Consider the following 25,378-nt stretch of genomic DNA (forward strand, 5'->3'; position numbering starts at 1 on the left):
TAGAAACTGCAGAGAATGGGTGATCATTATGGGTGATTTTAATTATTACAATACAGACTGGAATGATGAGATAGCAACTGGATGTAAAGAAAATGAGTTTCTTGAGTTTTTGAGGGATAACTACCTCAGACAGTATGTAACAGAGGGCACAAGAGGATTAAGGGTCTTGGATTTGGTCATCTCATCGGAGGATGTAATTATCAATGAGGTATCAAATCATCCGCCAATTGGTGAGAGTGACCATGAGGTGATTACCTGGGTGGTTGCCCGCAGTGCGAGGACCCCTGTGAGAAAAGGGTATATGTGGAACTACAAGGGGGGGAGGATGATTATGAAGAGCTCAGGAGACAGCTTGCGGGTGTAGCGTGGAATGAGGAGTTATCTGGAAAAGAGATCAATGCAGCTTGGGGGATTTTCAAAAACTATCTAGTAGATGCAATGTCTAAATCTATTCCAAGGGTGAGAAGGTTAAATAAGGTAGATGTGATGGATGAATAAAGAGATTAAGCATGCGATACAGAGAAAAAGGGCATTGTGGAGGCAGCATAATGGAAGTGGAAATAACCAATTTCATGAGGTCTACAAAGACCAGGCAAGGAAGGTGACTTGGTTGGTGAGAGTAGCTAAAGAGAGGTATGAACAGCAGTTAGCTAATGAAGCCAAAAAGAATCCTAGGGAGTTCTTTCAATATGTAGCTAACAAAAGAAAGACTGATTATGGAAGGATGACATTGATTGGAGAAAATGGTATAAAGACAGCTGTTGCAGAATGTGTGGTGGAGATACTAAATGAGCAGTTCATAAAGATCTTTCAATCTTGTGAATGTGACTTCATGGAGAGATTGAGAGCAGTTGATGATAGGGGGGGAGAGACAGACTGTAAGTGAGTGTTTGGGGAGTTGAGTCAAGTAGATGTAAATAAGGCTGTGGGACTTGATAATATATCACCGCATATTCTGACGAAATGTGCCAGGGAGTTGACACCTGCATTGACATATTTTTTTTATACGAGTCTTGCACTCGGTCAAGTTCCTAAGGAGTGGAAGGAAGGCAAGATTGTGCCACTTCATAAAGGAGGTGATCAAACTCAAGCATCAAACTATAGGCCTATCTGTGTGTCAGGTGTTGTGGTTAAGTTGTTGGAGAAGCTTGTGAGAACTAGGATCCAGAGTTGGGTTGATAACAATGGTATTATCTTTGATGGACAGCATGGATTTGCTAAAGGGAGGTCATGTTTTAGTAATCTACTTACTTATTACAGTAACGTGACTGCTTCCTTGGACAGAGGAGAAGGATACACAGTAATATACTTGGATTTTGCAAAGGCGTTTGATAGAGTACCTCATGATAAGTTGACAGTCAAACTAGAGCAGTTGGGGTTGGATATTAGATTAGTGCATTGGATTGGAGAATGGCTATCTGATAGATATCAACAACTTGTGTATGGGGGTGTGATATCCAGGAAAAGGAAAGTCACTAGTGGAGTGCCTCAGGGGTCTGTTTTAGAGCCATTACTGTTTAACTTGTACATTAATGATATTGGCAAAGAAATTGGATGGAGATATTCAGTTGTTTGCAGATGATGCAAAGTTGGGACGAACCATAAAGAGTAGTGAAGATGTTGTGGCCTTGCAAGAAGACTTGAATAAATTGAGTGGTTGGGCATGGAAATGGGGATGTGAGTTCAATGTTGCAAAATGTAAGGTTTTAACATTTGGAAAACAAAGATGGGATGCAGAATTTATGCTTGGTGAGAATATATTGTTGGAGGTAGAGGAAATAAGAGATCTGGGGGTGATAGTGGCTAAGGTTCTAAAATTTAGGGGACACATTGCCAAAATTGTGAAGACAACACAAAGGCTTCTGGGAATGAAGCAGAGGACACTGATGTGTAGAAGTAGGGAGATTCTTGTTCCGTTGTAAGGCTTTGATTAGGCCACACATGGACTATTGTGCCCAGATTTGGTCACCGGATTTTCAGAAGGATAAAGAGATGTTGGAAAGGGGCCAAAGGCAACTGACTAAGGTAGTTTCTGACCTCTGGAATGTTGAGTATGAGGAAAGATTGAGAAGATGTAATTTGCAGAGTCTGGTGGACAGGAGGAAGAGGGAAGATATGATAGAAGCCTACAAGTTAGTAAGGGGTTGTTATATGATCAATGCTGGAGAAGTTCTACAGGGAATAGTGGGAGATCAGGGGAGAACCAGAGGTCATCCCTGGAAACTGTATAAAGAGGGTGTGAGTAAGGGAGTGAGAGGCAGGGTTTTTCATGCAGAGTTGTGAATGATTGGTATGTCTTGCCTGAGAGTGTGGTGTCTGCAAGGAGTTTGAGTGTGTTTAAGACACGGTATGATGAGATGTGTGTGTGATAAAAGGACTTCTCAGATGAGCCTTTGACTCCATGAGGTCTTGGGGTAATAATAATAATAATAATAGTTCATAGTAGTAGCAGCCATTTTTAATACTGAAATCATTTAATTTTCCCATTTTATACAGGTATTATTGCCCATCTTGTGCAATCGAAAAAATCATGATTGCTTGTCAAATGATGTGTCTGAAGATGTAATACACCACATTCAAGATTTTAGGACAGTTCTTTATAGAGCTGTTGGCCAAGCACAAGGAAAAACTGTGTTACCATATCCAAATGACATTCAGATGGTGGAAAACTGCAACTTGGCTATGCTAAACAGGTGTAGTATACTGAATTATATATTTCTGAATGTGTAATTTTATTTTTTAAGTCCAGAAGACAAACTTGCAGCTCTTATTCTTAAAACTAGTATTAATATTAATTTAGACCCTCATGAAGTGATGGCATTATTTGCAGGAGGTGCCCATTCTAGCTGTCATGATGTCTGTCAGTATTGTTTGAATTCTTTTAGTGTTACTGCATTTATAATTTCTTCCTGCATTTTTTGTTTCAAGGGAAAAAATTCTGCTTTTCACCTTAGTCTGGAATGATGTTTTAACTATATAGGAATAATATATTTATGTGGTGAGTATTTCTGTCTGGTAACCAGAAGGTAAATGATGACCAAAATGCTAACGAAAGGAGATAAAGGTGGAAAAAAAAAAAGGAAAGAAGCAATAGTAGATTAGAAGAATGATGAGGTAGTACTGATGAAAGAAATAATGCTCTTAGACAGGCTTACACAGGGTAAACCATAAGTCTGATTGACTGAAGAAACATCTGGTAAGTGAGGTAATGGAGAAGAGAAAGAAAGAAGAATTGCAAAGAAGGAGAAAGGACTATTTGCAGGCTATTTATATGATGGTGTTTATTTGACAAATTGTATGATTCAAATTAAGTGGATAATGAATCCAGCATTATTTCAAAGCCGAATATAGAAACTATAAAGTTTTGGCAGATCCAAGTGTAAGCAAACCTTTCAGGACAGGCAACTCATAGCAAAGGTGGATTAAGCTCTGTTCACTATCCTTAGTATTACCCATAATGTAAAACACATCACCTAAGAGATGTATGATGTTATACGAGTGACCAAGATGATAGCAGGTCTATGGAATGAACCTTATGAGAACAGGTTGAAGATTTGTGGGTTGCAGAAATTAGTTGATAGGCAGAAAAGGGGAGATATGATTGAGACATTCAAATTCTGAAAGGTTTCTATAGGATTAAATCAGAGGATATTTTTGAGATCAGGACTGATGGTGGGAGAACTAGGGGACACCTATGGTAGCTGGGCAAGAGTGTGGTTAGCAAGGGTGTTAGAGCTGGGTTCTTTACTTTTAGAGTGGTAAATGAGTGGGTCTAAAAAACCGGAATAAGCTGCCAGAGTCTGTTGTGGGTGCTATGACGGTGAGTGAGTTCAAGGCAAGGTATGATAGATACTGTGAGAATGTCGTATAGTTGTGATGGACATGATGTTTAGGGCCTCTCTCGATGAGTCTAAGGACTCCCTGGGGTCTCCTGTAATAATAATAATAATACATTATGGGGGAGGTCACTACCCAATTTGGCTCTCTTTTTCAGTTATATGATGGTGTTTATTGTCAAAATCATATACAGTGGTGCCTTGGTTAACAACGGCCTCAGATAACGACAAGTGGCTGTAATAAAAAAAATCTCTTGGTTAATGACACAAGCTTTGTTTGATGACTCTCGATTATGTGAACCTCTATCCAATCTAAAAAACCGGAATTTTCCGATCGCACTCAGCCACGCGCAGGAAGACATTGTCGAATAGAGAATGGCATAGCTGTGAAGCTCAGATATGTTTGACCCATCATAGCCAGTTGTTTACGTTTATCATTTCTTTTCTTGTAGTGTACTGTGCTTTATTTTAAATTTTGCAGTTATAAATGCGTTTTATGATGAAAACGAGTATTTAATCATTTATTTTTTGTATTGGTTCATATAGACAATAAATCGGCTGGTGCGTGTCACTCTTCATTCGCCATCAAAAGGCAAAATCAAATCTCATCTGTATAATAATTGTTGTATCTATAAGCTGCTAATCAGTGTATGTTATGGTAAGTACTATCTAATATCGTCACCTTACATGCAAAATGCAAAGTCTTGCCTGAGAATGTTGCCTGAGAAAAAAAATTGCAGGTTTTGAATTTAACTGTTAACTTTTATTTCCGAAAGTTTTTTTTTGAACTTTTACCTTTATTTTCAGGTGATGATATGTTCTTTGTATCCCTTATCTTAGTGTTGTACAATTTGTAATAATACCGTATTTTACGTATCTTTTTTTTATAGAGTGAATTTTTTTAGCATGTGACAAAATGGGTCCCAAAAAGAAAGCTAGTGAGGGAAAAAAAAAAACAGAAAAATTTTCTCTATTGAACAGAAGAAAGAAATATTATTATTATTATTATTACCACCCCAAGACCTCATGGAGTCAAAGACTCATCTGGGAGGTCCTTGTATCACACACACACACACACACACAGCTCATCATACCGTGTTTTAAACACATTCAAACTTTTTGCAGACACCACATTCTCAGGCAAGGCATTCCAGTCATTCACAACTCTGCACAAAAAAAACCTGCCTCTTACTCCCCTACTCACACCCTCTTCATACAGTTTCCAGGGATGACCTCTGGTTCTCCCCTGATCTCCCACTATTCTCTGTAAAACTTCTCCAGCATTGATCCTATAACAACCCCCTTACCAACTTGTAGGTCTCTATAATATCTTCCCTCTTCTTCAAGAATAGCAAAACATCAATAATAGCAAATAGCAATAATAGCAAAACATCATGAAGGTGTGAAAGTTATGCAGCTAGCTCAAATATATGAAATCTATCATTCTACAATCAACCATTTTGGCTAAGAAAAAAGAACTTATGGTAGCTAAGGTTGCTATGGGAACTTCAAGGTTGAATGTCAGAGTGCTTCTTTTTGAGCAAATGGAAAATCTATTACTAATTTGGATCAAAGAAAGAGAAATGGCATGCAATACTACATCTCAAAATGCAATCTGTCAGAAAGCTAAACAGATTTATATCAAGATTTGAAAAAGAAGACTTCGGGATCAAGTTCTGAGATAGATGATGATTTCAAAGGTAGCAGAGGTTGGTTTGATAACTTTAAAAAAAGAACAGGAATTCATAGTGTGGTCAGATACGGAGAGGCAGCAGCAGATAAATTTGTCAATTTACAAGAATTTTAGAAGAAGGAGAATACCTACCTCAAAAGTCTTCAATTGTGATGAGACGAGATTATTTTGGAAGGAAATGCCCAACAGGACATTTATCACAAAAGAAGAAAAAACGCTTCCTGGGCATAAATCAATGAATGATAGATTAACATTGCTTTTAGCATCAAATGCAAGTGGAGACTGCAAGGTAAAACCAATGTTAATCTACCACTCAGAGAATCCCCGAGCATTCAAAAAGTTCATTGTCTCTAAATCCAATCTCGGTGTTTTGTGGAAGTCTAACAGCAAAGCCTGGGTCACAAGAATAGAATTTAGAGACTGGATTCGCGAATTTGTTTGGACTAACTGTCAAAGCCTATCTTAAACAAAAACAATCTGCCTATAAAAGCCATTTTAACCTTGGATAATGCACCTGGCCATCCAACAGGCATACAAGAAGAGCTACCAGAGGAATTAGATTTTATCAAGGTGATTTCTTCCTCCCAAGATGGATCAGCTGATAATTGCAAATTTTAAAAAACTTTACACAACAGCACTTTTTCCAGGTGCTTTGAAATGTGTGAGGCTACCAACATAACCATAAGAAAATTTTGGAAGGAAGAATTCAACATTGTCATAGCAATTAGGCTAATTGTAAAGGCTTGGCAAGAAGTAACAATATGTCTCAAAGCAGCATGGAGGAAACTGTGTACTTTCTTTGGTAATGAAGAAACTTCAGATGAAGGACACAAATTGGTAAAGAATATTGTGGCAACTGCTCATGATCTTAACTTGGAAGTAGAGGAAGAAGATGTTGAAGAATTATTGGAGATGCATGACCGAGAACTGATTACTGACGAGCTAAAAGAACTTTTCAAGCAGCAATGTGAAGAAAAGGAAATGAAAATTTCATCTGCAGATGAGGATGGAGAGAAAGAACAAATTACGACTGCTGAAATCAAAAATGTTTTGGCAAAGTGGGAGGAAGTTCAAAATGTTGCTATGAAATGGAATCCAAACAAATCATAGCTGCAGATCTATTTAATGAAAAGTCCATGCAGTTTTTCAGAAACATTTTAAAAAAGAGGCAGAAGCAAATAACCCTGGACATGTTTTTTAAAGGTCCATTTGTCAAAAAACTTCGAAGTTAAGCTCAATTGTCCTTCTGGTGAAGATTGATAATTAAAAACTGTTTTCATGAACAATTCATTTTATTAATGTTAATTTTTTTGTAGCTAATACATATACTGTATAATAAATAAATGATATTTATCATATTTTTATGACATTTAAATGAGTTTTATCTGCATTTTAATATGTACTATGGTTGGGGGAGGAGCCGGAACAAATTAATTGATTTTCAATTAAATCGTATGGGGAATTACACCTTGGTTAACGACAGCAATCCTGGAACGGATTACCGTCGTTAACTAAGGCACCACTATATTCTGTAAATGAAGACTGTCATAGCATCAGATGAGTAGATAATAACTGAGATGACATCTTTCCCACCAGTTGGAGAGAGCGAATATGCGGTTTTGACTTGGAAGATGTACAGACATGCAGGAGTATCAAAGAGACAGGAACATATGTGGAATTATAAGGCAGGTGATTATAATAGTCTTAGATATCAACTTGGGGAAGTTTCATGAAGGGAGGAATTGGCAGGATGGAATATCATTAATGTTTGGGAAATTGGGAAGGAATATTTGTTAGCAGCAATAGTAAGCTGTATTCCACGAGTGAAGAAGAGGACACAATTTGAAGTAAAGTGGATGACAAACAATATTAAACAGGAACTGCATACGAAAAAGAGGCTATGGAAGAAATATAAGGAGACGGGTGAAGAGAAGATGCATGAAGAATATAAGACACAGGCCAGGAGAGTGACTAGTATGGTAAGGAAGGCGAAACTGGAATATGAGAAAAGATTGACCCTTAGATTCAAGGAAAATCCTAGGGAAGTTTTAGCTATGTGGCCAGTAGGAGGAGAAATGACTGTGGAAGAATGATATTGTGGGATAAAAATGGAAATAGAGGGACTGATGCAGAGGACATAATGGAATTGTTCAATGAACACTTTATTGGAGTATTTCATCCTAAAGGAGTCAGTATTAATGCTAGAGGGATAGGGCTGGTTCGAGGTTTAGAGGTACAGGAGGAGAGTGTGTTTCAGATACTGAGTACTCTGGATGTCAGTAAAACTTTGGGACTGGATGGTATTTCACCACGAGTTTTGAGAGAATGTGCTAGGGAACTGACAGTGCCTTTGATCTGGCACTTCAATGAAAGTCCGGCTGCAGGAAAGGTGCCCATAGAATGGAAGGAAGGGAAGATAGTGCCATTGCATAAGGGCGGTAATACACTGGAAGTGTCTAATTATAGGCCAGTTTGTGTGTCATCAGTAGTTAGTAAGATCTTGGAGAAAGTAGTGAAGGACTGTATACATCATTGCGCAGATGAGGGTAATGTTATCTGTTAGAGTCAACATGGATTTGTGAAGGGATGCTCCATCTGCAAGCTGTCTCCTGAGCTCTTCATAATCATCCCCCCCCCCCTTGTAGTTCTGCATATATGTTCTAATGCACTAATCTATCTGTCCTCACACTGCTGGCAACCACCCAGGTAATCACCTCATGGTCACTCTCTCACCAATTGATGGATGATTTGACATCTCATTTATAATTACATCCTGTGGTGAGATGATCAAATCCAAGACCCTCAATCCTATCATCCCCCTCTGTTACATACTGTCTGAGGTAGTTATCCCTCAAAAACTCATGAACCTCATTTTCTTTACTTCCAGTTGCTATCTCCTCATTCCAGTCTATATTGCCATAATTAAAATTGCCCATAACGGTCACCCATTTATTAATTGCTTGGCTAATTTGATCATACATTTCATTATCACCACCATCCACATTACCTGGTCTATAACAACATCCCACCAAGTATTTGATTCCATTCACCTCTATCTCACACCATACTGCCTCAAAACCACTGACACTATTTCCCTCTTGCATCTGTACTTTGTATGGACATAACTCTTTCTCTATCATCAATAGCACTCCCCCTCCCTTTTTACCCCTTCTATCCTCACGAAATACATCATATCCTTCCATCTCTAATTACTGTCAGGATTTCGTCCTCTTCCAACCATGTCTCACTTATTCCAACAATCCTTGGGTGAACATATGCAATTAGTGCAACCATTTCATCTGCCTTGCTTCTTATACTTTTTGCATTTGTATACAAACACAACAGGCATCTCTCCAAAAACGGGGTGCATCTTATACGCCAATACTCAGTTTTTTATTACTTTCATTTCTGGAAATTTTCTGTCTTCCAAGTTATGTGGTTTCTTTCTTGTTTCCTTGCAGTGTGTGAGAACATTCCAATTACATTAGTTATGTATTCCAGTTACTGGAATACATTCTAGTATTCCAGTTGTGGATAGATAACATTTGGTCTAGGTGCTCTGGTGGACTGTTGAAGAAGCCTGCCCTGCTAGTAATGGGATCAGTTTCACTCTCACAGAACAGAAGATGTTAAAAATAAACTCAAGGAATTGAAAACTCAGTTAGCTGTAATTCCAGGAGGTCTAACTAGTCAGCTTCAACCTTTTGATGTCTGTATTAATAAACCATTTAAGGGATTTATGAAGGAGAAGTGGAACACTGTATCCAGAAGACTGCTGGATGCAGTCTTCAGATTTTGAGGTTACGCCATCAGGAAGAAGCCTAGCATTTCGCAAGTTTGTGAGTGGGTCAAAGCTTCATGGGATGCTGTGAAAACTGAGACAGTGTTTAAATCATTTAAGAAGTGTGGCATTAGTAATGCACTGGATGGTACAGAGGATAATTTGTTGTATGAGGACTCAGATTCTGATTTAGAAGAGGTTTCAAGTGTCTCTTATTTAGCTCTGGAGATGGATTTCTCAGATTTAACGAAGAAGATTAAAAGGTACTCTTTCCTAGTTGAAAGTAGACCTAATTATTACTTCATATTTGAGATATTGTAAATTCATTATAATATTATATTCAGTAATCAAGTTTTTTTCCTAAAAAATGAGTACAAAAAAGGGGGTGCATCTTATATGCTGGCAAATATGGTAATTCGTAACTAAGTTTAGGCAAAATATCCCACACTCTAATCATACTAGTAGTGCACAACTTTTATAGCAGCTCTTACTCAAACAAATACTCATATACAATTAATTATTTCAAGAATAACTTATCTCAATCCGGAGCTCTTCTTACACACATCTGCCATGCTTGCCTCACGAGCGCCTTCCCATAATGCACAGCATTATGGGAAAGATCACTACCCAGACTGGTTTCGACCTTTATTGAGGTCTCTTCAGTATAACCCAGAAGTTATACCAAGCTTGAAGTAATAGAGAAGTCATTAGCCTCTATATACAAGTTGCCCAGTCATGAAGATACTTCATATGCAATCTTTGTTTGCCTACACTTGGATAAAGGATTAAACCAAGAATATAATTTCTTGGCATATTTAATTTACAGATGGGATGTAGAATTTACATTTATTGGGAATATATTGCTGGAGATGGAGGAAATGAAAGATCTTAGAATGATAGTGGATAAAGATCTAAAATTTAGAGGACACATTGCTGAAATTGTGAGGACAACACAACAAATCTTGGGAATAATGTAGAGGACACTGACTTGTAGAAGTTCTATTGTATAAGGCTAGGCCACACATGGACTACTGTGTGCAGATTTGGTTGCCTGGATTTCAAAAGGACAATGAGATGTTGGAAAGGGTCCAGAGGCAACTGATAATGTTGTGGCTGATCTCTAGAATGTTGATTATGAAGAAAGGTTGAGAAAATGCAATTTACAGAGTCTAGTGAATAGGAGGAAGTGGGGGTGATATGATACAGATCTACAAGCTAGTAAAGGTTGTTATATGATCAATGTTGGAGAGGTTTTGCAGCAAACATGGGAGAACCAGAGGACATCCCTGGAAGCTGTGGGAGTGAGAAGCAGGTTTTTTGCATGCAGAGTTGTGAATGCCTTACATGAGAATGTGGTATCTGTGGAGAATTTGAGTGTGTTTAAACACAGTATGATGAGCTGTGTGTATGACAAAGGGACTTCCTAGATGTGTCTTTGACTCCAGGGGGTCTTGGGATAATAATGATAATAATAATGATATACGCTGATAAAGTGCTTGTTCAATAATTCCACTATATCCTTTGCAACTGTTAATCTGCTGCTGCCAAGATTATCCACCAGTGTTAATTATTATTATTATTATTATTATTATTATTATTATTATGTAACACCTCCAGGGAGTCCAAAGACTCATATAGGGATGGCACCTACTCTACCAACTACAACTAACTGCAACTACACCATTGCCTTCTACTGCCTAAGACAACCACTAGTAGTTAATGTGCCATAATTATTCTTCCTCATGCTTGCCATATAGCAAAAAAATTTCCTTGAGTTAACCTTGGCCTGATCATCCAATCTCCTCTCATAATGCACCTTTTCTTTTTTTATCATGCTTGTCACCTTTCTAACCTGTGCTTTATACTTTTAATGAGTCCGATCACAACTAATTGTCTTGTATCTTCTTCATGGCATTTTCTTTTGCAGCACAGCTTGCTTGTTTTCACTGTTCATCCATTCTACTCCTACTCTATATACTCTCTTAACGCATGGTATGCAGTCATACTTTGATTTTGTGAGATACTGCCTTGTGAATTTCTATGCATTGTCAACATCTTTTTCACTCAGCTCATCTACCTAACATACTGATGCTAACAGACTACAGCACTTTATATAATCACCTGCTTTATACTTCCACATGTATCCATTTTTGTCAGTAACCTTTTCTTGTTTCATCACTTCCCAAACTAGTACCGCGTGATCACTCTCACTAACTGGCAGCAGTGTTAACACTTCATTTAACAACTAGATCTTGTGAAGTTATCACCAAATCCAAGACATTAAAGCCTCTAGTTGCTTCAGTCACATGCTGCTTAAGATACTTATCTCTCAGAAATTCAGCAAACTCTTGTTCTTCTTATTCCCATACACTATCTCCACCATTCTATTCTATGTTCTGTAATTAAAATCTCCCATCAAGATCACCTTCTTTTTACATTCATATTAATTTGCCTAAACATTTCACAATCGGTATCCTCTGCATTCCCTGGCCTATAACAGCATCCTGTCAGATATTCTAACATATTTATTTCAACTTCACACCAGACAGATTCAAAATGTGTGTATGCACTATTAACTTTCACACTTTGCAGACACAATGATTTAACAGCACCCCCCCCACACACACACACATCTTGAAAATTACATATCCTTCTAATTCTATTCCCAACATCACATTCTCCTCAGACAAACAAGTTTCACTTATTCCAATTATCTTTGGGCATACTGCCTCAATCAATGGAACAAACTCAGCTCTCTTGTTTTGAATACTCTTTACATTTGTGTATAAATATAACAGTCCATTTGCCCATGGTATGCATTTCCTACATCAGCAAACTGTGCTCCATTCTTGTTATACTGTTCTGCTAAATACCATTCATGATTTTTGCTCATCACTTCAACTCATCATCGTTATACCTGGGCAACACACCAATTACCCTTCCTACCACACTCACTGCCTTTCACTCTCAATAATCCTATGATATCCATCCTCACATTTTCTCTCTCTCTCTCTCTCTCTCTCGCTTTCTCTCTTGCATGTTTACATCTCATATCCAAAGCATTAATCACACTGGTCATCCTTCCTACTGTTATAATAAATTTAGTTTAATCCTTTATCTAAGTGCAAGAGCCTGAAGTATCTTCAGGACTGAGGCAACTCATGGTAAAGGTGGAACAAGCTCTCATCACTCCTTGCCTCAGTATCTCTCATAATGCAAAGCACATCTCCTTGCAGACATGCATAATGCTATGTATTAAGGGAAGGGCCACTACCCAAACCGGTTTCGACCTTTATTGAGGTCTCGTCAGTGGGAGCCAGACCCAGAAGTGGTGATACTAAGGCAGAAGCAATGGAGAAGTCATATTTACCTATACGAGTTGCCAAAAGGTGCACCACCTTATTATTAAATTACTCTGGATTTAGAGAAAGATGTTGGAAGTTTTTTTTCACTTGGTTAGACTATAATAAATTTAGTTTAATCCTTTATCCAAGTGTAAGCAAACAAAGTTTTCGCCTGAAGTATCTTCAGGACTGAGGCAACTTGTGGTAAAGGTGGACCAAGTTCTCATCACTCCTTGTCTCAGTATCTCCCATAATGCAAAGCACATCTCCTTGCAGACATGCATAATGCTATGTATTAAGGGAAGGGCCACTACCCAAACCGGTTTCGACCTTTATTGAGGTCTCGTCAGTGGGAGCCAGACCCAGAAGTGGTGATACTAAGGCAGAAGCAATGGAGAAGTCATATTTACCTATACGAGTTGCCAAAAGGTGCACCACCTTATTATTAAATTACTCTGGATTTAGAGAAAGATGTTGGAAGTTTTTTTTCACTTGGTTAGACTATAATAAATTTAGTTTAATCCTTTATCCAAGTGTAAGCAAACAAAGTTTTCGCCTGAAGTATCTTCAGGACTGAGGCAACTTGTGGTAAAGGTGGACCAAGTTCTCATCACTCCTTGTCTCAGTATCTCCCATAATGCAAAACACATCTCCTTGCAGACATGTATAATGCTATGCATTAAGGGAAGGGCCACTACCCAGACTGGTTTCGGTCTTGAATGTTCAAGTACAGGTCAAACTCCAAAAATCAGCATTGTTCCCTTCAGTAACAGGCTCACTCTGCCACTGAGAAGAACTCTCAGAACCGGTTGGCTCTACATTGTGAAAGGCTCACCTCACCACCAAGCAGAGCCACTTATTTGCTCATATCTCATCTGAGGGGTAACAGCAACAGCCATGCCTCAGTTAACTTCATGGGCTATAGCATTGCCAATCATTACCCCCCACCTGCCCTGGACCTGGGTGACATCAGCAGCCGAGCCTCAGTTAAAACTTCATGGGCTACAGCATTGCCATTTATCACCCAAGCTTCCAACCAGTTTTGACCTTTATTGAGGCCTTGTCAGTGGAAGCCAGACCCAGAAGTGGTGATGCTAAAGCAGAAGCAATGGAGAAGTCATATTTACCTATACAAGTTTCCAAAAGGTGTACCACCTTATTATTAAATTACTCTGGATTTAGAGAAAGATGGAAGTTTTTTTCCACTTAGTTAGACTATAATAAATTTAGTTTAAGCCTTTATCCAAGTGTAAGCAAGCAAAGTTTGCGCCTGAAGTATCTTTAGGACTGATGCAACTCGTGGTAAAGGTGGACCAAGCTCTCATCACTCCTTGTCTCAGTATCTCCCATAATGCAAGGCACATCTCCTTGCGGACATGTATAATGCTATGCATTAAAGGAAGGGCTACTACCCAGACCGGTTTCGACCTTTATTGAGGTCTCATCAGTGGGAGCCAGACTCAAAAGTGGTGATACTAAAGCAGAAGCAATGGAGAAGTCATATTTACCTATGAGAGCTTTGTCCACCTTTACCACGAGTTGCCTCAATCCTGAAGATACTTCAGGCACAAACTTTGTTTGCTTACACTTGGTTAAACTAAATTTCTTATAGTCTAACCAAGTGGGAAAAAACTTCCAACATCTTTCTCTTAATCTAGAGTAATTTAATATGAAGGTGGTACACCTTTTGGCAACTCATATAGGTAAATATGACTTCTCCATTGCTTCTGCCTTAGTATCACCACTTCTGGGTCTGGCTCCAACTAACGAGACCTCAATAAAGGTCAAAACTGGTTGGAAGTTTGGGTAATGAATGGCAATGCTGTAGCCATGAAGTTTTAACTGAGGCTCACCTGTTGCCGTCACCCAGGTCCTGGGTGGGGCGGGGGTAATAAATGGCAATGCTGTAGCCTGTGAAGTTAACTGAGGCACGGCTTTTGCTGTTACCCTCGAATAAGATATGAGCACATAAATGGCTCTGCTCGGTGCTGGGGTGCGCCTGCCATGTGTAGAGCCAACTGGTTCTGAGAGTTCTTCTCAGTGGCAGGGTGATCCTGTTACCGAGGTGAACAACACTGAGTTTTTGGAGTTTGACCTGTAGGTGAACATTCAATAAAGGTCGAAACCGCTCTCCGTAGTGCCCCTTCCCTTAATGCATAGCATTATACATGTCTGCAAGGAGATGTGCTTTGCATTATGGGAAATACTGAGACAGGCAGTAATGAGAGCTTGGTCCACCATTACCACGAGTTGCCTCAGTCCTGAAGATACTTCAGGCACAAACTTTGTTTGCTTACACTTGGATCAAGGATTAAACTAAATTTATTATAGTCTAACCAAGTGGGAAAAAACTTCCAGCATCTTCCTACTGTTAAATAAATATCATGCATTTTCTCATCCACCATACGTTTAATACTGCGAACTCTATAGAGTGTCACTCCTGAGTTATTCACTACTTCTTTTTAATCACTTTCATTTTTATTAGTTCTCTCTCTCCTAATAGAAACTAAAAACATTTTTAGGAGCAGTATCGCTGATAATCAACTATGTAAGCTAATCTTTTCTATTGAGAGTGTAATCATTGATTGGACTCAAGAAGTGAATGCAGTAAAGCAAATGACATCTGAAGAACCATTTCATGATGGGAAGTTTCTAGAACCTCTGACTGAATTGGAATTTTGGCACAAACATCAGGAAAATTTGGACTTCATTTATGAGCAGGTATGTCTATAAATGTCTTGCATTAGTTTTTGAATTAGAATAACTGAGTGCTGAGTTTTGTTGTCACAGATTTCACATGCATTGATTACCAATATGTTTCACCCAATATAACAGTTTTATCAAGATATTATGCATATAGGCAAGGAAAAATTACTATGTATATATAAATGCAATATAATAAACAACAGGTGTGCTGGGAAAATCACATCCAACAAGTTGCTTGGGTAGGGCTGCTTATAGACTCGAAAGTAAACTGCTGTGTTTATTTACAAATGCCAGGTGTATCAGATATGGAGATGAAATTGTTTCATTGATTGAATTTATTTGCCCCAAAATCATTGGAATAAGTGAAAAATGGCTGAATGAAGATGATATCCTAATGGGAATAGAAATGGAAGGGTTTTTCTCAAGAATAGAAAGGACAGGAAGGGGGGGGGGGGTCTGCTGATGATAGCAAGAGAATTATGTCCACATAAGGTAGACATGAAAGGGGTAAACAGTGAAAATGGTTATTATTATTATTATTATTATTATTATTATTATTTCCCCAAGACCTCATGGAGTCAAAGACTCATCTGGGAGGTTCTTTTATCACATACACATCTCATCATACCATGTCTTAAACACACTCAAACTCCTTGCAGACACGACACTCTCAGGCAATGCATTCCAATCATTCACAACTCTGCAGGAAAAAAACCTGCCTCTCACACCCTCTTTATACAGTTTCCAGGGATGACCTCTGGTTCTCCCCTTATCTCTCACTATTCTCTGTAGAACTTCTCCACCATTGATCTCATAAAAACTGTTTACCAACTTGTAGGTCTCTATCATATCTCCCCTCTTCCTCCTCTACACCAGACTCTGCAAATTACATCTTCTCAATCTTTCCTCATATTCAACATTCCAGAGGTCAGAAACTGCCTTAGTCAGTCGCCTTTGGACCCTTTCCAACATCTTTTCATCCTTCTGAAAACCCGGTGACCAAATCTGGGCACAATAGTCCATGTGTGGCCTAATCAAAGCCTTATACAACGGAACAAGAATCTCCCTACTTCTACGCATCAGTATCCTCTGCATCATTCCCAGAAGCCTTTGTGTTGTCTTCATAATTTTGGCGATGTGTCCCCTAAATTTTAGATCCTTATCCACTATCACCCCCAGATCTCTTATTTCCTCTACTTCCAACAATATATTCTCACCAAGCATAAATTCTGCGTCCCATCTTTGTTTTCCAAATGTTAAAACCTTACATTCTGCAACATTGAACTCACATCCCCATTTCCGTGCCCAATCACTCAATTTATTCAAGTCTTCTTGCAAGGCCACAACATCTTCACTACTCTTTATGGTTCGTCCCAACTTTGCATCATCTGCAAACAACTGAATATCTCCATCCAAATCTTCACCAATATCATTAATATACAAGTTAAATAGTAATGGCCCTAAAACAGACCCCTGAGGCACTCCACTAGTGACTTTCCTTTTCCTGGATATTGCACCCCCATACACAACTTGTTGATACCTATCAGATAGCCAGTCTCCAATCCAATGCACTAATCTAATATCCAACCCCATATGCTCTAGTTTGACTGTCAACTTATCATGAGGTACTCTATCAAAAGCTTTTGCGAAATCCAAGTATACTGTGTATCCTTCTTCTCTGTCCAAAGAAGCAGTCACTTTATTGTAATAAGTAAGTAGATTACTAAAACATGACCTCACTTTAGCAAATCCATGCTGTCCATCAAAGATAATACCATTGTTGTCAAACCAATTCTGGATCCTAGTTCCCACAAGCTTCTCCAACAACTTAACCACAACACCTGACACACGGATAGGCCTATAATTTGAGTTCGATCACCTCCTTTATGAAGCACAATCTTGCCTTCCTTCCACTCCTTAGGAACTTGACCAAGTGCAAGACTCATATTAAAAATTATGAGGTAGTGCAGAGTGAGGTGGAGGTTGACAGGCAGGTATATTTAGTTGGATGTTGCCATAGGCCAGGGAATGTGGAGGATGTCAATGAAGAAAGGTATAAGCAACTCCGGTTAGTGAACAAGGAACAATGGTGAATATTATGAGCAAATTTAATGTCAGTATAGATTGGAATTAAGAGATCGTATTTGGGAATATGGAAATTGAATTTCTCTAGTTGTCTTCTGTGAGGAAAGGATCTATGAGTAAGTACAAGGCTGATGATTATATCAAGCTTAGCAGACAGCTTGGAGGTAGAGCATTAAATGAGGAGTTGAGCACTAGGGAAATAAATGCTGCTTGGGAACTGACAAAGAAATTCATACCAGTATCGATGTATGAATGTATTCCAAAAGTCAAAAGGCTGAGTAAGGTAAGTGTAAAATGGATGAATGAGGGGATTAAGCATAACTCTGGAAGAAGAAGCATAAGATATTTTAGAGGCAGTACAAGATGAATGATGATGATAATCAGTTGCATGAAGAGTATAAAGAGCAGGCTAGAAGAGTAACTCATTTGGTAAGGACAACAAAAGTGCACTACGAGGAAAAATTAGCAAATCAGGCCAAGAAAAATTCTCATCTGTTTTTTCAATATGTGCAAGTAGAAGGAAGAATGATTATTGTAAGATGACGTTAATGGATGAAAGTGGGAGATTAGACATAGTTGAGGTGTTCAGTGAGCAGGATGTTTCATCAATGTGAAATTAGAAACTCAAATGTAGAGAATGAAATGAATGAAGACTTAATGATGAGTGAGCAAGATGTATATGAGGAGTTAAATAAGCTGGATGTCAGTAAGGCAATAGGACTTGATGACATATTATTATTATTATTAAGAGAGACCTTGAGGGAGGCCACATACTACACATATCAGCTATCATACTTGTTCTATATCATACCCTGACCTCATATTTGTTAGCTCAAAAATATCCAACATCTGTGTTAAATAGGTTTTAAATCCGATTCCACATACTCAACATAGACCTATAATGCTTCAATTCAACCCAGCAATTATGCCTTACAGACGATGATTTAATTTCCAAAAAGCTAATTGGAAGGGTTTCATAGAAGATCTTGACTGCTTCATAGAATAAGTCCCTCCAAACCCTCAAGAATAACCCGAATTCATAAAAATACTGAGGAAAATCTACACCAAACACATCCCACGAGGATGCCACACAAACTACATTCCAGGCCTTTCTAGTGACATATAAGCCTGGTATGCTGATTACTTACAACTTTACAACACCAACCCCTTCTCAGAAGAGACTATCCAAGCAAGAGAAAAATTATGCTCAAGATGGCAGAGGAAAAGCATTCCTCATGGAAAAAAGAAATAGAAGCCCTTGATATGACCCATAGTAGCAGAAAGGCATGGAACTTTATCAACAGAATTAGGAAGGATTTCACTAAGCCATATGAGCATCTGCAGGTAACAGCCAATCAAATTGCTCACCAGCTGCTGCTGAATGGAAAATTCCCTAAAAAGCACACAAAAAAGAAGATACTTAGAACCCCAAGTGAGGAACAAAATATGATTAACTCAGATTTCACCATCACTGAACTCAACACTGCCATAAACCTATTAAAACCTAGAAAAGCTGCAGGCCTTGTTGATGTCTGTAATGAACAGATTAAACATTTTGGAACCAGCACTAAAGAGTGGTTATTAAACTTATACAACACTTGTCTCAGAACCCTAAGGATACCAACTATCTGGAGGCATGCCAAAGTGGTGGCCTTGCTGAAACTAGGGAAAACTCCAACAGAAGCAAAAAATTACAGACCTATATCACTACTCAGCAACCTCTTTAAACTCTATGAACGATTAATTTTGAATAGGCTACAACCCCTAATCGAACCCCCATCTTATTGCTGAGCAGACTGGCTTTAGACCAGGCAAATCCTGCACATCACAAATTCTTAACCTCACTCAATATATAGAAAATGGTTATGATCAAAAACTAGCCACAGGAGCAGTCTTTGTAGACCTAACTGCAGCATATGATACCATAAACCATCTCACACTCAGAAATAAAATATACAGAATAACTAGAGACTCTCGCCTTGTCCTCCTGATCCAACGACTCTTGGAAAACAGACGCTTTTATTGAGACCTGGGGATTAGAGAAGTGTGTTATCACCATTACTTTTCAACATCTATGTCAGTGATCTCCCCATCTTTCCAGGAACTAGAAATTTTATCTATGCTGATGACCTTGCCATAGCTACTCAGTCAAAAAATTTCAAGTCCATTGAAACTACTCTATCACTTGCCTTAAATAGTCTAACCACATACTATACCAGCAGTCAACTAAAACCAAACCCCTTGAAAACCCAGACTGGCCCTTTCCACCTTAACAATAAGGAAGCCAACAGAAAGCTACAGATTTCTTGGGAAGGCTCTAATATAAAACATTCCTGGAACCCAATCTACCTCGGTGTGACTCTCAATCACACTCTCATATAAAACCCACATAGAAAAAACAAAGGCAAAAGTGAATGCATGAAACAACATACTAAGAAAGGTTACCTCCTCCAAATGGGGTGCAGAGTCTAGCACACTGAGATCTTATGCCTTGGCCCTTTGCTATTCTTCTGCTGAATACCCCTGCCCAGTATGGTCCAGATCCTGCCATGCTGAAAAACTTGATCCAGCATTGAATGAAAGCTGCTGCTTAATTACAGGATGCCTGAAACCAACACCACTAAAAGACCTGTATACGTTGACTGGTATTGCACTTCCCTTCAATTCAAAGAGCTGCATTCTCAGCTGATGAAAGAAGCAGACAAATGAATGATGAACGCCATCCACTATTCGGCCAGACCGCAGTGCCCCAAAGACTAAGATCCCGACATAGCTTCCTGGCAACTGTTGAACCAACTAAAAACCTCCCAGAGACAAGACTTCAACAATGGCTTGCACTATACCCTGAAAATAATACTGGTATTCCAACAGCCGAACATCTTCCACATGGTGCCCACTTGGACTGGAATACTTGGAAAAGCCTCAACAGACTTCGAATGACAGGACACTGCAAACAAAACCTCATCAAAAGGCTACCTCACTGGCCCAGACAATTCTGAGTGTGGGACAACCCAGTCCATGGAACACCTTCTTTCTTGTCCCTTTCTTCCATTGCCTTGCACAAAAGAGGAGCTTATATCCTGCACAGAAAGAGCAATTGATTGTGCAAGATAATGGAGGAACATCTGACCATATTTATTATATATAAGTTATGTATAGTTTCCTTTTTTTCATATTTAATTATTATTCCCTGTATAATTCACCTACCAAATTTAAGCTGATCTCATTGTAATGTATCCTAATTTGTTGTAAATCATGTTGTACCACTTACTTACTACTGTACTACTTGTGTTTGGATATGAAATACTGAGGCAAGATCTACCTTTTACAAAGCCATGCTTCCCCTATAAAGTATCATATTCCTATCTATCCATTCCTGAATTTCACTTTTTACCAACTTTTCCAGCATCACTCCAGAGATACCAATTGGTCTGTAATTTGCTACTTCTGTCTTGATGCCACTTTTATGTATGTTTCCACTCATTTGGAACTTTGCCAGGGCTGAGACTTAGATTAAAGAACTTCATCAAAGACACTACTAGTCCACTTGCACATTCTTGTAGCACGTAAGCTGACATACTGTCCAGGTCTACTACTGTATTCACATTGGTATTTTTCAATATACAGAAAAACCTCACTTAATGCAATTAATTAATCCCTCAATTAATGCATGCTAAGTGAAATCGCGTTAAGCAAATACAATAAACAATAGGCATAATTATAATTCATTCATCAGTTAGTGTAAATTTGAAAAAAAAAATTATAAGCTATATTAGAGATAAAAGCATCAAAGTTAATAAAAATCAATTGCTTAAAAATTTATTTAATATCTAAGCATTTGATTAAGCTACTATTTTTTTTACAAAAAAAATAAGTAAAGATGTTTGAATAGTGCTCGGCTTTTTCACCTTGTCATGCAATTTGTTCCATATCAGGATCAGCATCAAACAAAATTTCCTTAGCATGCTCAATGTGATTGGAAACTAGCTCAAGTTTGTTTGCAGTTAGCTTCTTAGTCATAACAGTTTGTTCTTGTTTGCACTCCTTATCTTCTTCTTCTTCTTCTTCATATGCACTTTGTTCTTCTAGTTGAAGATCATTCTTACTGAACTGTTCTGAATGGAAATCAAGCAAGTTTCTCACATCTTCATCAAGGTCATTAAATCCAAGTTCTTTTCCAATTGTGCTGATTTCTTCAATAATGTTATCAGATGGGTTATTAAAACCAATGAACTCATTTACACAGTGAAGTAAGACCTTCTGTCACATGGCTGTCATATTGCTGGCAGTGACTTCTTTCCATGCTAAATGAATATTTTCTACTGCTTTTACCCAGGCTCTTGAAGCAATGAGTAAAGAGAATGCAACAAGAGCCTGGGTAAAGGTTCTACAAAGGTAGTATGCTTTAAACGATGATATGACCCCTTGGTCCATTGACTGAAGTAAAGAAATTGTATTTCGGGGCAAAAAAAAACAATCTTCACATTTTCATTAAGATCAGCAAGTTCCCTAGGATGACTGGGAGCATTATCCAATAACAAAAGGACTTTAAAGGTAAGATTATTTTTCTTTTTTTGGTTATAGACTACTGCAACTGAAGGACAAAAATAAGTTGAATCACTCCTTTAAAAGAGTTTTGGTCACCCAAGTCTTCTCATTTGATTTCCAAATTATTGGCAGTTTTTGTTGGTTACATTCTCTTCATGATCTTGGATTTTGTGCATGATAAACTAACATAGGCTTGAGTTTAAAGTAGCTTTCTGCATTGTCTCCTAATAAAAAGTGTAAGATGATCTTTAGATACTTTGTATCCTGGTTGAGATACTTTAGTTTTAGCTAGGAAAGTTTTTGTTGGCATATGCTTCTAGAAGAGACCAGTTTCGTCGAGGTTAAATATGATGATCGTCATAATCATCCTCCTGAATTATTATTATTATTATTATTATTATTATTATTATTAAACAAGACCTCATGGAGTCAAAGACTCATCTAGGAGGTCCTTTTATCTCACACACATCTCATCATACCGGGTCTTAAACACATTCAAACTCCCTGCAGACACCACACTCTCAGGCAAGGCATTCCAATCATTCACAACTCTGCACGAAAAAAACCTGCCTCTCACTCCCCTACTCACACCCTCTTTATACAGTTTCCAGGGATGACCTCTGGTTCTCCCCTGATCTCCCACTAACCCCTTACCAACTTGTAGGTCTCTATCATATCTCCCCTCTTCCTTCTCTCCACTAGACTCTGCAAATTACATCTTTTCAATCTTTCCTCATACTCGACATTCCAGAGGTCAGAAACTACCTTAGTCAGTCGCCTTTGGACCCTTTCCAACATCTCTTCATCCTTCTGAAAACCAGGTGACCAAATCTGGGCACAATAGTCCATGTGTGGCCTAATCAAAGCCTTATACAATGGAACAAGAATCTCCCTACTTCTACATGTCAGTGTCCTCCTCATCATTCCCAGAAGTCTTTGTGTTGTCTTCACAATTTTGGCGATGTGACCCCTAAATTTTAGATCCTTATCCACTATCACTCCCAGATCTCTTATTTCCTCTACTTCCAACAATATATTTTCACCAAGCATAAATTCTGCATCCCATCTTTGTTTTCCAAATTTTAAAACCTTACATTTTGCAACATTGAACTCACATCCCCATTTGCTTGCCCAATCACTCAATTTATTCAAGTCTTCTTGCAAGGCCACAACATCTTCACTACTCTTTATGGTTCGTCCCAACTTTGCATCATCTGCAAACAACTGAATATCTCCATCCAAATCTTCGCCAATATCATTAATATACAAGTTAAATAGTAATGGCCCTAAAACAGATCCCTGAGGCACTCCACTAGTGACTTTCCTTTTCCTGGATATTGCACCCCCATACACAACTTGTTGATACCTATCAGATAGCCAGTCTCCAATCCAATGCACTAATCTAATATCCAACCCCATCTGCTCTAGTTTGACTGTCAACTTATCATGAGGCACTCTATCAAAAGCTTTTGCGAAATCCAAGTATATTACTGTGTATCCTTCTCCTCTGTCCAAGGAAGCAGTCACTTTATTGTAATAAGTAAGTAGATTACTAAAACACGACCTCCCTTTAGCAAATCCATGCTGTCCATCAAAGATTATACCACTGTTGTCAACCCAACTCTGGATCCTAGTTCTCACAAGCTTCTCCAACAACTTAACCACAACACGTGACACACAGATAGGCCTATAGTTTGATGCTTGAGTTCGATCACCTCCTTTATGAAGTGGCACAATCTTGCCCTCCTTTCTTCAGGAAAATTGACTGCAAAATCTTTATCAGCACTAGCAGATTCCTCAGTTATTCTTACGTTATGATGCAATCCATCTCGATTTCTAAAACGGTCAAACTATCCTTAAACTCGCAGTAAAGCTTTCACATTCCTCTTGAAATTTGGTCTCTTTCAGTGATGCAAAAATATTTAGCGTTTTTGCCTGAATATACCGTGTACTAAGAAGTATTCTTTTTTTGGTTACAATCCTCAATCTAGAGTGATAGAAAACGTTCCATCTTGATCATTAAATGGCTTCTATTTCTGGTATCTGCATTCTCAAAGAAGCAGTAGTAACTTTTCCTTGTTCTTTTATTCTTTGCACTTATTTAATATAGTCAAAACTGTAGACTCGCTGTATCCCAGGTCTTGCACAATCTTTGTATTACCAGTGCCAATTTCATGTCTCTTAATGACTTCCAGCTTTTCCTCTAACGTAATTACTTTTCTTCTCTTTTTATTACTGCTGCTTTCTTTATCAGTCTTTCTCTTTTCCATATTTCTCTTTCTTTCTCTTTTTTTTGAGTAGTGAAGATGTTGTGGCCTTGCAAGAAGACTTGAATAAATTGAGTGATTGGGCACAGAAATGGGGATGTGAGTTCAATGTTGCAGAATGTAAGGTTTTAACATTTGGAAAACAAAGATGGGATGCAGAATTTATGCTTGGTGAAAATATATTGTTGGACGTAGAGGAAATAAGAGATCTGGGGGTGATAGTCAATAAGGATCTAAAATTAAGGGGACACATCGCCAAAATTGTGAAGGCAACACAAAGACTTCTGGGAATGATGCGGAGGACACTAACGTGTAGAAGTAGGGAGATTCTTGTTCCATTGTATAAGGCTTTGATTAGGCCACACATGGACTATTGTGCCCAGATTTGGTCACCGGGTTTTCAGAAGAATGAAGAGATGTTGGAAAGGGGCCAAAGGCGACTGACTAAGGTAGTTTCTGACCTCTGGAATGTTGAATATGAGGAAAGATTGAGAAGATGTAATTTGCAGAGTCTGGTGGAGAGAAGGAAGAGGGGAGATATGATAGAGACCTACAAGTTGGTAAGGGGTTGTTATAGGATCAATGGTGGAGAAGTTCTACAGAGAATAGTGGGAGATCAGGGGAAAACCAGAGGTCATCCCTGGAAACTGTATAAAGAGGGTGTGAGTAGGGGAGTGACAGGCAGATTTTTTCCGTGCAGGGTTGTGAATGATTGGAATGCCTTGCCCGAGAGTGTGTTGTCTGCAAGGAGTTTGAGTGTGTTTAAGACACGGTATGATGAGACACGGTGTGTGTGTGTGATAAAAGGACCTCCCAGATGAGTCTTTGACTCCATGAGGTCTTGGGAAATAATAATAATAATAATAATAATATCATGGGTTGAATATAATAAAGCCTTATAGGTATCTAAATTAAAGCAAAAATAAGGAAAGAAAAGTGATTGAGCAAGAGAACAAAGTTTGCACTTGTGTATGCAATGATCATTCCGTTGTATAAGACTCTGATCAGACCACACTTAGACTATTGTTCTCAGATCTGGCCCCAGGATTTGAAGGCAATAAATTAACTGTTGAAAGGGTACAAAGGTGGATAACAAAGATGGTGTCAGGACTGTACAA

The 25,378-nt window shown here is 38.5% G+C and overlaps 1 protein-coding gene across 1 annotated transcript in view; it reads left to right on the forward strand.

Moving 5' to 3' along the window:
* The window catches only part of LOC150097118 (dynein beta chain, ciliary-like), a 225,437-nt gene that overhangs the window by 34,816 nt on the left and 165,243 nt on the right, over positions 1-25,378 (forward strand). Inside the window, exons 2-4 of the mRNA XM_090407588.1 lie at positions 2,497-2,693; positions 2,745-2,860; positions 15,140-15,375. Of these exons, the coding sequence (XP_090263714.1) occupies positions 2,497-2,693; positions 2,745-2,860; positions 15,140-15,375 (549 nt within the window). The remainder of the gene's footprint in view (positions 1-2,496; positions 2,694-2,744; positions 2,861-15,139; positions 15,376-25,378) is intronic.

The sequence above is a fragment of the Typopeltis vanoorti genome, chromosome 17, assembly GCF_054136105.1.
Source record: "Typopeltis vanoorti isolate ZY-2024b chromosome 17, IOZ_Tvanoo_1.0, whole genome shotgun sequence".
NCBI lineage: Eukaryota > Metazoa > Arthropoda > Arachnida > Uropygi > Thelyphonidae > Typopeltis > Typopeltis vanoorti.